Source organism: Plectropomus leopardus, chromosome 22 (assembly GCF_026936395.1).
Source record: "Plectropomus leopardus strain MGB_pleo_1.0 chromosome 22, ASM2693639v1, whole genome shotgun sequence".
NCBI lineage: Eukaryota > Metazoa > Chordata > Actinopteri > Perciformes > Serranidae > Plectropomus > Plectropomus leopardus.
In genome coordinates, this window is record NC_142197.1 from 3677344 (window position 1) to 3691448 (window position 14105).

The 14105-nt window shown below is 38.9% G+C and overlaps 1 protein-coding gene across 1 annotated transcript; it reads left to right on the top strand.

Annotated features, from left to right (window-relative positions):
* The first annotated feature begins 260 nt into the window (after positions 1-260).
* Positions 261-13311, top strand: kcna1b (potassium voltage-gated channel, shaker-related subfamily, member 1b). Its single transcript, XM_042511338.2, has 2 exons — positions 261-1255; positions 1545-13311. The coding sequence occupies exon 2, from the start codon at positions 1721-1723 to the stop codon at positions 3209-3211; it is 1491 nt and encodes a 496-aa protein (XP_042367272.1). The 5' UTR covers positions 261-1255; positions 1545-1720; the 3' UTR covers positions 3212-13311.
* Positions 13312-14105: the final 794 nt, after the last annotated feature.

Sequence of the window (14105 nt, forward strand, 5' to 3'; positions counted from 1 at the left end):
TATTTATACATTTATTTTTATCTTTAGCTCACCTTGTTTAGGCTACTTTATCCAGCATTAATGGTCTTCCACACATGGACAACCAATGTAAAACCTCAATTTCTAAACTGGAGCCTTTTAGACTCTTGCTGTCGTGCAGTTTTCACACATGACCAAATAAATAAATAAACAAAAATAAATAAATAAATAAAATCACTCTGCAGGTTTCTCCCTGTAACCATAGCAACACCGGGGTATTTACACCAACATGCAGGCCCGACTGTCGCAAACTGCTCAGCAGCCAATTATGGGAAACCGTTTGAGCCGCTTCCTGCTGCAGATTCCTCCAGTCAAACGTCAAACTGGGAGCTGAAAAAAACAACACGACAGTGTGTTTGATACCAGCAGCAGGAAATATATCGAACACACTGGTTATATAACGTGATGCGGTGCTTTTAATGTGGTGAGACCTTGCAGCGTCCTCTCATTTAATCTCTAATAAGGTTCTTTTTTTTTTTTTTTTTTTTTTTTAATAATTATGACACGATGCGCGGTGGCTCGTGCAGCTCGTTGTGGACCCGCTGCTGTTTTGTTTGGTGAGCTGGTTTTGCAGATACTGTAGTGCCAACTGTGTTTTACAGTCTGTCTGCATTGCGTCGAAACCCCCCTCCTCTCCTCTTTCTCACTCCCCTCACTCACTCACTCTCTCCTAACCCCTCCCTCCCTCACTTCACTCACTTCTTCTTTTTCCTCTCTACAGGAAATCCTGCAATATGCGTCCAAATTACCGGAGACACAGCCTCTGTCTCGTGAGTGCGGGATCTTAAACCGTTTATTTCCCCCTGCTGCATTTTTTTAACGCAGAAAAAAAAGAGCGAGGGCGACGCTTTTCTGCTGATGCTGCAGTGTCCGGTCTCCCCGCTTCTCCCCATCACACCGAGAGCTTGATTCAGCCTTATATCTTGTTTTTCCTCTCCGCCACTCTCCGCCCGCCGCCTCCTTCCTCTCCAGCATGATTTTACCAAATTGTCAGTCAGGATTTTTGCTGCGGAGCCGCGGTTCAGAAGCTTCCTCCTCCTCCTCCTCCTCCTCCTGCGGGCTGCTCCGATCGACGCTGAAAACCTACACCAAGAGGATACGGATGTTGACCAAGACAACATAGTCTATTAATTTTTCAGAGATACTGTAAAACGATATCAGTATTAAACCCAAGTTGGGGAAAGGTGTGCACCGGTGAGGACATTGCTTCCATCTGCTGCTCTCCAGCTCAGCTCAGGTATGTTTTTATGATCTTCTTAAAGCATATATGACATATGGATGATTTATTTGTGTGTGTCAGATATGGATGTGACAGAGGGATATTTGATGTGTGAAAGGAAACTGCAGGTCCTGATGTGCGCAGAGAGGAAGCGCAGCAAACTTGAATACTGATGTATGCGGTAAAAATACAGCAAATGCAGCATGGGGTACTGTACTGTACTGCATCATGTTTTTCTCTCCTGCTGTTTGAGGACGGAGATCTCGCTTCTGCTTCTTTTTGTGAGACGAGTTTGTTTCTCTGGCAGGTGACGAAGCATCGCCGGGAGAAAGATGTTCAGCTCGGAGATGGTGATGGTGGTGATGATGATGGAGAAAGAGGCTCTGCACGGCTCGCGGCCTCAGTAGAGGCTTCCCCTACTTCGACCTGCTGTCCTTCACCTTCACGCCGCTTCCTCTTCCTGTCCTCCCCCCATCAGGAAGGATGACCGTGGTGTCCACCGAGAACATGGACGAGACCTCCACCCTGCCGGGACACCCGCAGGACCCCTACCCACCCGACGACGACCACGACGACCACGACTGTTGCGAGCGGGTGGTCATAAACATCTCAGGGCTGCGCTTTGAGACCCAGCTCAAGACGCTTGCCCAGTTCCCAGAGACTCTCCTCGGGAACCCCAAGAAGAGGATGCGCTACTTTGACCCTTTACGAAACGAGTACTTCTTTGACCGGAATCGCCCGAGTTTCGATGCCATCTTGTATTATTACCAGTCCGGGGGACGACTAAGAAGACCGGTGAACGTGCCGCTGGATATGTTCTCGGAGGAGATAAAGTTTTATGAACTTGGCGCGGAGGCCATGGAGAAGTTTCGAGAGGATGAGGGATTTATCCGCGAAGAGGAGCGGCCTCTACCGGAGAAGGAGTTCCAGCGGCAGATCTGGCTCCTCTTCGAGCACCCGGAGAGCTCGGGGCCTGCCCGGGGGATTGCCATCGTCTCAGTGATGGTTATTCTTATTTCAATAGTCATATTTTGTTTGGAGACACTACCAGAGCTGAAGGAGGATCCCAGCCAGCGGATGCGCACCATTGGGAACACCACCATGTATTACAAAGCTAATGTCCTCACAGACCCTTTCTTCGTGGTGGAGACGCTCTGCATCATCTGGTTTTCTTTTGAGTTGATAGTCCGTTTTTTTGCGTGTCCCAGCAAGGCGGCATTCTTTAAAAACATGATGAACTCGATTGACATTGTGGCTATAATCCCGTACTTCATCACACTTGGAACAGAGCTGGCTGACGACCAAGACAACAAGGAGGGGAAGGGAGGAGGCGAACAGGCCACATCTCTGGCGATTCTCAGGGTAATCCGCCTGGTGAGGGTGTTCAGGATCTTTAAGCTGTCCCGACACTCGAAGGGGCTTCAGATTTTGGGGCAAACTCTAAAGGCGAGCATGCGAGAGCTGGGCTTGCTCATTTTCTTCCTCTTCATCGGTGTGATTTTATTCTCAAGCGCTGTCTACTTTGCCGAGGCCGAGGAGAAGGAGTCGTTCTTCACCAGCATCCCGGATGCTTTCTGGTGGGCCGTGGTGTCCATGACGACCGTTGGCTATGGGGACATGTACCCCGTGACCATCGGGGGGAAGATCGTGGGCTCGCTGTGCGCCATCGCTGGAGTGTTAACCATTGCACTTCCGGTGCCCGTTATCGTCTCCAACTTCAACTACTTCTACCACCGGGAGACGGAGGGCGAGGAGCAGGCGCAGCTACTCAATGTCAGCAACCAGAACTTGGCGTCGGACACCAACTCGAGCCGCCGCAGCTCCTCAGTGGTCAGCAAGTCGGAGTACATGGAGATAGACGAGGACATGAACAACAGCATCGATAACTTTAGGGAAGCAAACCTTAGGACTGCCAACTGCACGGCTCCCAGCCAGAACTGTGTGAACAAGGGGAAGCTGCTCACCGACGTGTGAGGCAGCGGCCAACGCACCAGTGTGTAAATATTGTAGAAATATCTGGATGCTTTATCTCCATTGGTGCATTTTATTCTTCTTTTGCATTGAATCATTCAAAACGTGTGTGAAGACTTAAGAGTTCAAGGCACATGTGGATTTATAAAAGAGGTAGTTATCTAATGAAAACACGTTGACAGACTTGTTTGGCAATAGCACAATAGATCAGCAGGTGTCAGGGGAACATTTTTGATAAATTATTCACATTTTAGTAAGTTGTACCAGTTTGGAAGATGCCGGTGTTTATGAAGCAGGAAAAGACAAAAAAAAGACACCTCGGAAGATGTCTCGACCTCTGCCACTTCAATTCTAACCATTCCAAGTTCACCAGTTTTTACAAGGCAGGAAGTGTCAGATAAAATACATTATGGTAGTTATAATGGAGGTGCACTATGGAAAATGTAGGAACCAGTGCAGTTTGGCCTAAATTTTAGTATCAATTGCACCAGTTTTTCTTTAAAATATACCTCTTGGAAGTTGTCAAACTCTATGGAAGTGCAATACCAGATAAAAGGGGTGACCCTTTAAATAGTGTGTCTATTTGTTTGAATATTGATTCTTGACCAAGATATAAGCATACTGAAGGTTCAAGCTGTTAAAGCACAATGTTTTGTTACCTCTGACATCTCTGATGTGTATTTTGCAAACTTACAGCTTACTTTAGATGAATTTATGAAATGTGATGGAAAAAAACTTCTCCTGGGTTTATACACTCTAGAAATAAAGTTTCCAAAAGGGTTCATCCTGAAGGGCTGAGGTTGTACGCCAAACTATTTGCTTCTAAATAACCCTTTTTTGGAAGAAACGGTTCTTGAGGACTAAGAGTTCCTTTAAGAACTAAAACCATAGTTGGTGGGAAGAGATCTATTGATAACGTAGTCAGTTACTATTTCTAAATAACCCCTGGGTAGGTACTAGATGAAAACCCTAGAACATACATGAGTGCTTGGTAGCACCTCCAGCGTGGTTTCATGTGTGCACCTTTACAAGGTGGAATAGTTCTTAATATAACCCTGGTTCTACGTGGAACCATTCACAGATGGTTCATGGTATTACCCTTTATGTTGGGTTTTAGGCAGATCCTTCTGAAAGGGTTCAAGTTGGAACTTTAATCAAAAGGTTTTATGAGGAACCAGAAAGGGTTATCCCATGGGAGCAAGTGGAAGAACCCTATATGGTTCTAGTTGGAATCTTTATTTCTAAGAGTGTACAGATTGATGCACAAGACAGAAAGATGGGAGCAAATTAAGTCATTTGAGAGCAATTAATTTCCTTCATGGCATTTTCTTTTATTTGAGTAGGAAGTTTAAATAGTATTACAATAAAATAGAGGAAAAAACAACTAATGAAAACCAATTTAGCAAGAGAAAAAAAAACAGCGCAGTGCAAGAAATTAAGAAATTGTCTCAAATGTACTGTAATAAAAGGCAGTTGCAAACAGAAAAGTTTGAGAAAGAAAGACATTTAAAATTAAATGAAATACTAAATATATTGAGGGTATGAGGGAATTATTTACTCATACGACACATTAATTTATCCAAAAATCTCCCTGACACCTTTCAGGCTTTGTGCAAAAGACACAACTAAAAAGATCAAAAACAAAGCCCAACTGAGATTTGAAGAACACGTCCAAGGCCGGACGTCACCTTTCGAGTGGATTACAGCTGAAGTTCGGGCGTGTTTTTCTGCGGCACATCCAGGGACATTTTGGAAAACTTGTCGCCAGATGTTGACGGATGTTTTTTCAGGCACCTTATCAGAAACAAACAGGAAGTGTGCCGAGCCTTGTGGAGGATTATCTGCACTGCTGCTGCTGCTGCTACAGGTCGGCTGGAGGTTCCCTGTATGATGCCATGCAACACTCCTTTATATAAAAGCATGTGGAGACTCTCTTCTCTCTTATATTGGCATGCACAAGACGTTACCTCATTTTTATTTTTACTTTTTTTTTTTCTTCTTCTTGGACTCTCATCTTCTCCTCCTGGATTTTTTCCCTCATTTGTTTTCACCAAAAGTGCACTGGCTATTTATTATTATTTATTTCAAAGCATTTACGTGTTGAATGTTGAAGCATTAAGGGAACAGGAACACTTCTTTTTCGAAGATCATGGCATGTCAAAATACTAAAGCATTATGGCCTAATTAGCTATGGTATAGCTACGTATACTCAATGCATGACTACAGTATTAAATTGCTTGCAGTTGTGGAGGGACCTCGGGAGCTGGGGGATGATGATGATTCTCCTCATTATTGTCAAGCTAACGACAGGATACGGTGCATGACGGAGCTAACTGCCGGAGGGGACAAACCTGCTAAAAGAAAAAAAAAAAACAAGGAAAAAAAATAGCAGAAGAGACATATCCAACGATCTCTTTAAAAAAATGACACTTCAGAAATAACATCCTCCTTTTTCTTTTATTTAAAGCTTCGATCTTTGACGATGGAGTGCATGGGATCATTTTTATGTGATTTGTGACCCAATTTTTTTCTCTCTTGCATTTGACTTTTAAACAGTTTGAAGAAGGAAAGCAGTAATATTTAACAAATTTCATAGATATATCTAAAATTAGTTTCTAGTGCCTTGAACCCCGTCTCATTTTAGAATTGACTAAAGTGCCTCCCGTTCCAATAGACAGCAAAGAGCTTATTATGTGCAGCTTATCCTCTCCTGCCATAAAGATGCACTACTCCCTGCACACCTGGAAAAGAAAAGGGTTATAGACTAACATGTTTCGATAAAGATATGACTATTTTCCTTATTCTGGGGCCAGATTTACAGGCCTACGCAAACTCATGTGTATCCTGGTTGATGACACACTGCTGCAGTGCACAATGATCAAGGTAGAGAAGTTAAAATATAAATTGTTTGCATGGAAATGCAAGAGAAACTATGATTTTTGACATACATCTTGAGTGTGACATGGATAAAAAGACATTACAGCATTTTTTCAACATGTTCTCAAAATTTTGGCTATTCTAACTGTGAGTCATGCTAAATGAGAAACTAAATTCAAGCTTGTCTCTGAGTCTTAACATAAATTAGTCCCTACATAAGCATCTAGCCTATTGCACCTGGCATTCTGCTGCTCCCTCTGTGCCCAGAGTATGCTCTACGCTCCAAGAATGTGACGTAATGAACACCGAGCAGTATATATATATATATATATATATATATATATATATATATATATATATATATATATTACAACAGCACTGATGTGATGATTTAATTGTGGCAGGATGCCACAAATACAGAGATCGGAAGGAAACCATGTGTTTACTTTTGTCTGGACTCAGAGAAGAACATTTAATACAATTTATGTCGACTGTAAGCTTATTTTGGGAACCTCTACGGGGCTTTCGTTGCTTTCTTTTGTTTCCAAAGATGGCAGGTGAAAAGTTAGCATGACCAGTTTGTCAAAATGGCCACAATTATGAGAATAAGACTTAAAAATACCACAATTCAGATGGATTGTTGTTACCTTAATATTTTGAGTATCTGGTCATAAGCAACATTAAGGCTTAGTATTTTGATTTTGTAAAAATAAATAAATAATAGAGGTAGCCTACATTTGCAGTCAGTGCCATAGCCAAGTTTTTGAATATTAAGGTCATAAGTTCGACAAGTTTTTGGGTGAACAAAAGTTTGTTTTAGCCTGGTTTGCTGCTTTCAGATGCCTTTCATAAGTCAAACTGTCAAACCCTGAGCAAACTGAAATGAGTCTTGGGAAAAAGGCAATCCTTAAAAAAAAAAAGTCTTTAAAATTTTTAATTTTCAGGTAATTTTCTTGCACTTTTTTCTAATTTCATGCTTTCTTTTCCATGTTTTGAATTAAATTAAGCCACTTTGCACTGGTTTTTAAGGGTTAAACATAGTGACAGGTTGTAAAAACCTCCCATAAAAACCTAGGGCATGACCTTATTGTCTTTTAATGGCAGCTATGTCTCTGACTGCAAAAACATCTCTAAGGACTTCAACAGATCTGCAGCACCATGAGCTCTTAGCTGCCACTGTCAGAGGCGCCCGTTCACGGCGTCCTCTGGCTGCCCAAAGCACTGCCGAAATCCTATTTCTGGGACCAAAACACGCTGCCAAAAACTAGATCTGCTCCTTTTAAAAGACAGACAATCTGTTTTTGAAAATGTGAAAATAATGAGCCTTACATGTGCACTGTTTTGTTCATTTTTAACCATCTCCGACTGCGTCTCAGCAGCAGCATTGCTATGTTTTCTGTGCATGATTGAGGCAAGCGCTGTCCAACATGTCCTCAGCGCTGGGCAATTGGTTGAGAAATTAGGGGGAAACGTGCTCAGTTGTAGATATTGCTGCAGAGAGATAAAGATAAATGCGACCACAGTGGAAGCAGTCAGTGTTTCCTCTGCAGAGCAGCCAGCATTCATGTGAACATTACCACAGGCATTAGTCACTCTGCATGCCAGCAAAATGGCGCTGCTGCTGCTGCTGCTGCTGCTGCTGCTGTGTTGTTTAGAGGAGGAAGCACATGGCTGTGTGAGGAGAAGCCTGTCTCTGCTGTGGTGTTTTCAGGAAGACAACACCAAGACTGATTAATAAATATGATGATGTTAGAAGCACCCATAAGAAAAAAAAAGTGTTGACTCAGTCTGGCTTAAATGTCACTCTGCAGTATGTGCTCAGAAGTCTGGTTTTGCAGCATAACTTTCATGATAAGTATTTTATAGCACCCTGATATATCCAGATTCTCTAAGGATAACCTCCATAAGTGTCACGAAACAAGCTGTGTCCAGGAGTCGCCTCACAGTTTATTTTTTAAAGTATTTATTCCACAGATTATTATTGAAAAAACAAAACATATTGTAGTTGATACACTAACTTGAGTTTTAGTGCAGAGAGTATGACACAGTGGCTTCATATCCAGCCAAATCACAAGAATAGATTTTAGCATTGTACATTTCTGCAAACCACAGATATATTCAATTTGTACGATTCATATGGCAGATGTGCTGAATGGTAATATTTCTGCACATTTTCAATTTTATGTTTTTAACTGTGATTAACACGTGGTTATGTTTAGGCACAAAAAACACTAGGTTACATAGAAAAAAATACATTTGGCTAAAAAAACCCCTGTTTGGTTGCTACAAACATGGTTGGACATGTCTTAAGCTTTCATTTCTTTTGTCACTACAAACACAGTTGGACATGTCCCAAACTGGTGTTTAAATATCTGCTTTTGTCTTTACAAATATACTAGACATGTCACGAACTGTAAACTGAAAAATACTCGCTTTTGTTGCTAAAATCACAGATGGAAATGTCCAAAAATGCTGTTTAAAACACCCACTTTTGTCCACTGGACATGTCCTTAACTGTTGTTTAAAATATGCACTTTTTTGCTTCAAGCAAGGCTGGAAAAATCTCAAACTTTCTTTAAAAAAAAAACACCTGCTTTTGTCACTACAGTCACAAGTTGACATGTCCTGAACTGTCCTTAAAAATAATGCAGAAATGCACAATGCCAACATTTTATTCTGGCGACTGTGCTGGAAATATTCCCATGCCACATGATCATTTTGACCTCAGGAGTTGGTGAAACTGAATGTAATGTAGCTGAAGGAATTAACCAGTTGTGTCCAAATTCAGACAAAAAAGGGCTGAATTTCTGTTAGGAAATTCAGTCTGAGGCTTCAGATGCATATTTTGTGTTTGTCTTGTGAAAATTCACTTGATTTGACAGCATCTAAAGATTGCAGAGTCACCAGAGAAAACTGGACTCTAAATGTTCGTAATTCAGTCTTCTACATTCAGTTTTCCTCATGTGAGGATGTGAAGTCGCTTAGTGTGGTTTCATACAACAGTATCACTACATATTGTTGGGTTTAGTTGGTTAATAGCTTATTGAGAGTGAAAAAGTCAAAACATTTTGACTTTTTCAAACATTTCTGCCTCTGATGTATCACAGAAAGTGACTTTCAGCGTGTGTTTTGTTGAGTGGTTGTTTGCAGGTGGAGAAACTTTGTAAGCATCGACAGTGTTATTACTTTTTGTTTGAAATCGACAGAAGCACAACAGAAATGCAACTTTTTGTCGAGCAGCTAAACAGCAGAGCCTCGTCTGAGTCAGTAGATTTTGTTACATAAGAGTCTGCAGTTTTTTTTCCCAACTAAACACTATGACAACTTGTTTATTTATATAATTATTAAAGTAAAATCAGCTGCTGTAGGATTTGGATAAAAAGCCTGCAGACTCATCGGGCAGGTTTAAAGTCTCTCCTGCACCTTGTGATGCTGAATGTCATCTGAGCTGATTCCTGTGGGACTTAAGAGCTCTGCAGATCCTCCCACACAGCTGTTTTCACTTCTCTCACATGATCAGCCCTCTCCTCAGGACTGTGTGGGCGTGCACACACCTGTGCTCGATTAACTAAGTTTGGTGAGTTCACATTATTTCCAGCTGAGTTCTGCCCGACTTCACTCACAGCTGACGTCCAATCAGCCATCAGAGGAAGTGAAAACACCTGTTTACTCAGATTTAGTTTCAGTGCCACCAAATCCTGAAAAAAAAAAAAGGAAAAAAAGTGACATCTGATACAAATATTGATCCAGTTAAGGACTTTAATTTCAAAATTTCATTTTCAGATGAACATGCAAAAATATGACGTGACATGAATTATCAGTAAATATTGCAATTTTCACCTTCAGTTTAAATCTTTGAAACTTGAGCAAATTGGTTTGATTTTTTTCACAGACATGGGAAAAGGCAGTGAGAAACTAAACAACAATATGACCCAAAAATTAGCAAGAAATTAGTAAAAAGTTACAAGAAAAAAGAAAAGTAAAAAAGTGCTGAAAATTAAAAAAACAAACAAACAAACAAACAAACAAATATACATATATACTTTTCCTCCCCTTAACATAATTTTAAATATATTGTCACAATTATATAAATATAGTTTTCTGGACATTTTTCTGAAGGTTTTTTTTTTTTATTATTTTGTTACAATTGTATCCTCTTTTTCAAACAAATTTTAAGGTCACTGTTTTTTTTTTAGTAACTTCTTTGTTGCCTTTGAATAATTAATTGGAATTTCTGCAACATATCTTGCCAAGTTGGTCATTGCATTTTCTCGCTTATTTTTGTAAGAAATCAAACCAGTTTGCACAAGTTTTAAAGGGTTAATTAGCTCGTGAAGGGCGTCTGAAGGCAGCACAAGACAACCGATTTCCAACCAGCTTTTAACGGGTTAACACAGTTTGAAATGTGCTGGTTTAGGATATTATTAGACATATATCTTTGAACACTATATTATAACAAAAAAAACCAACAAAAAACTGGCATTGTACATTCCTGCAAACCACATATATGTAACATAATCTGCGCGCAGCTCTTAAGGTCCTGACAGGTTATAAACTGATTTTTATCCTGTGCATGAGCAAATTATCATCTTGTTCCAAATCGTGTCAACAAGATGATAATTTCCTTGGAAAAGATGCATTTTTAGTAAGATTTGTAAGTGTTTTTTAATTGTTTGCCTCAAAGACATTATCTTGTACACTAAAAATAAGTTAACAGGATAATAGTTTGGGTGCACATGAAAATATCCACATCATAATATTTCTTTATCCTGGAGGAGATTCATCGTGTTCGGAGCTTCAGTTTTGTGCAGCAGCTGTGTGTCATTAACCGGGGCGTCAGAGGTCGTTTCAGAAACTGCTGTTGAAGGTGTGAAGAAAAACTCCCTTTAAATAACAGTGAAAATAAATAAATAAATGTTACGAAGGTGCTACATGTTAAACATGCAGTCGGTCCGAGGGAGCAAAATTACAAACTTCACAACTTTTTATTTTTAAGGATAAAATCACATTTAAAAAAAGAAAAGAGTATTTAAAATTAATAACATCAGGGTAGCTGGTAGTCTTGTGGTTTTAAATTTTGTTGTTCATATTTATAGTGTTTTTAGGCCAAAGTTTGAGACATATCTGCACCATGAAGGGACCAAATGAAGTTTTCTAATTTTTTTTCATATCATCAGAGCAGCTGAACAGACGGATAAAAAAACAATAAAAGTCTTTTCTTGACTGTGGGTCATTATGTTTAAAAAAAAAAGTGACAGGTTTTAATCTCTTTTTGGTTTGATATGCAGTAAACACCTTCCCCAACAAAATAAAGTCCAGTTTTTATAACCCAATTTCATATGATTTACAAGCTTCAAACTGCCAAGTCCAAAAGTTAATTTACAGACGATCACGACTGATCTTCAGTGAGCTGCATATCAACAATTTCTGTCACAACAGGCTATCAAGAGAAATATTTGGGTTTAATTCTCTCATAATATTAACATAAGCCATCAATGCAGAGTTTCTCAACCCTGAGAGGACATTTGTTTGGATTTATTTATTGATTTTTGTTTGATATATTTTTACTTAAAGCAACATTAATTGATGAACTGAGGGGATTGGCATTTTGTCTTTTGTTTTGTTACTATAAAATATTGATTCGTGCAGCTTGAAACTAAAATATTGCATGATTTTTGTCCACCGGTGCCCTGTTTTAAAACAGTTTCAAACTGTTGAATTTTAAGTTGACTCAATTTGAGAAGACATGTTAAATTATCAAAAAAAATTACCTCCACTTGTTTTCTCAAATTCAGTCAAATTAAAATTTAAAGGCAACCTGGACACTAACTTCAAGTTTATTTTACAGTGCAGATTTTGGGACCTAAAATTAAATGATTGAGCTAAAAAAAGTTCATTCTTAACATGATAGTGAGATAGTGAATAAAAGATGTTTTTTCTTTGTCCATTATAAAGTTGAGGTTTGCTAAATTTTCTAAGCTTTCATCCTGAATTATTTATTGTTAATGACAGGAAGAAAAAAAATTAGATTTGTGATTACAAAAATAGATGAGTTGATCATTTAAAAATAGAGAGTTTCACACCATCAGGACCAGTTTGATGTCTTGAAGCTATTTTTTGCTGCTTTAAAATCCCAAAGGAACCCAGTTTATAGAGATGTATCGAACTAAAAAACAAAAAGAACAGGTTGAGAAACTCTGCATGAGTTAATGTTTCACAAGTGTTCACAGGAATGACTGCGATTTACAAAGCCATGACACGAGTGATGATGATGATGATGATGATGATGATGATGATGATGATGATGATGATGATGCACAAAGGAGCTTGAAGTAAAACATTTTTGAAGAGTAATCAATGTAAAAGTGTCATCATGTGGAGGTGAGACTGCAGAGACTGAGGTGCACAATTTTAACATTAAAATAAATTCATTCTGGTTTTATATTTTGTAGTCACACAAACATCATAACTATTAAAAAATGATTATGGTTTCTTTTTCCAGAAAAGAGTTAAATTAGGATCATTTAGTCATTTAGCGGTACAGTACGTGTGTTCCCTCGTGTTCCACAGTCATAAGCCAAAGTGTCATCCCGACCGTGACGTACCGAGACATCTTTTAAAAAATAAGATAAATAACGTACTCGTCGACCCTCCACTGGGCTGAGATCCTCCCTGAACCCTGCAGTCAGTAAGACTGCCCCATCACTTCTTTTTTTAGAGAGTTATTATTTTCCACATGGGTTCTTGCTGCAGTATGCAATGTTTGTCATTTGTTGGTGAGGCATAGTCTGTAACCTATGCAAGGTTAGTCGACATTTCATGTCCATGATCTCATCATATTACAACAGTTTCAATAAATTTTGAAAGATATGGGTGTGGCATTTGTCCATTATTGACGTACTGTGAATTTTTCCTTGCTACTTTTTTTTAAATAAAGGATGATTTTCTTTAGACTCAAATATGGTGTGATTTAAAGATCCACTGTCTTTTGTCTCTTAGTTTCCGATTTACTATATTTTTTTCATTATACAACACCGGTCTACCTCAACGCTACATATACAGAAAATAAATAAAAAGATACTCAAAATATTTCAATTAGAATCGAATATAAATGTGAAAATAGTCAATAAAATATAACAAACTTTATTAAGTTGAACGAAAGGAGACTATATTTACAAGAAATATATATCCAGTTATATATATAACCCCAGTCCCTAAATGTGGGACACTTTTTGACCTAAATTCAATTGATTACAGCACAAAGACAAGATATTTTAATGTTTAAACCAATACATTTGCAATAATATAAGCATAAATGTAAATATAAGTGTTTTGAATGATAGTGTCAATAGAAAACTTTGGCATTAAAGTTTGAGTTTTTGCAACTTTTGGGGGTTAACATTATTTTATTTCCCAGCTTCCCCATCATATTAATCACACGAGGTCGACACAAGATGAACATAAGCAAAGTCAGCTGTGGGAACAAACATGTTGGAGTACAAACAGCAGAACGTTTGGATGTGACCTCTCTAAAATAGTCCGGCATGTGAAGCAGCTCAGAGTGTCAGAACACAGTGAACCTTAACAATGTGAACAGAGACAGAAAGAGAAAGAGAAAGAGAAAGAGAAAGAGAAAGAGAAAGAGAAAGAGAAAGAGAAAGAGAAAGAGAAGGGTTAACATCCAACCCTGGAGCAGTTAAAGGACCGACACCAATTATTTAATGATGAGTCAGCTGGGAAAGTAAACATTATACAATAAGTACAATTATTGTGTGAAGACTTTGTTAAATATAAATAGGGAAAAAAGAGAGTAAGAAAAGGGAAAGTAAAGGAAGCAAAATATAACAAAACAAAAGGAAAAGAAGAGGGAAGTTCCTAAGAGAACAGACAAGAAAAGAACCAAAAAATGAAAAGTTGAGATAAGGTAAAGAAAATGGTGGAAGATGGAAGTTAATGGAAAGGTTATAGAGTGAAAGAAAACCTGGTAGAGAAAGGTTAGTTTACTACGACCCAAGGATGG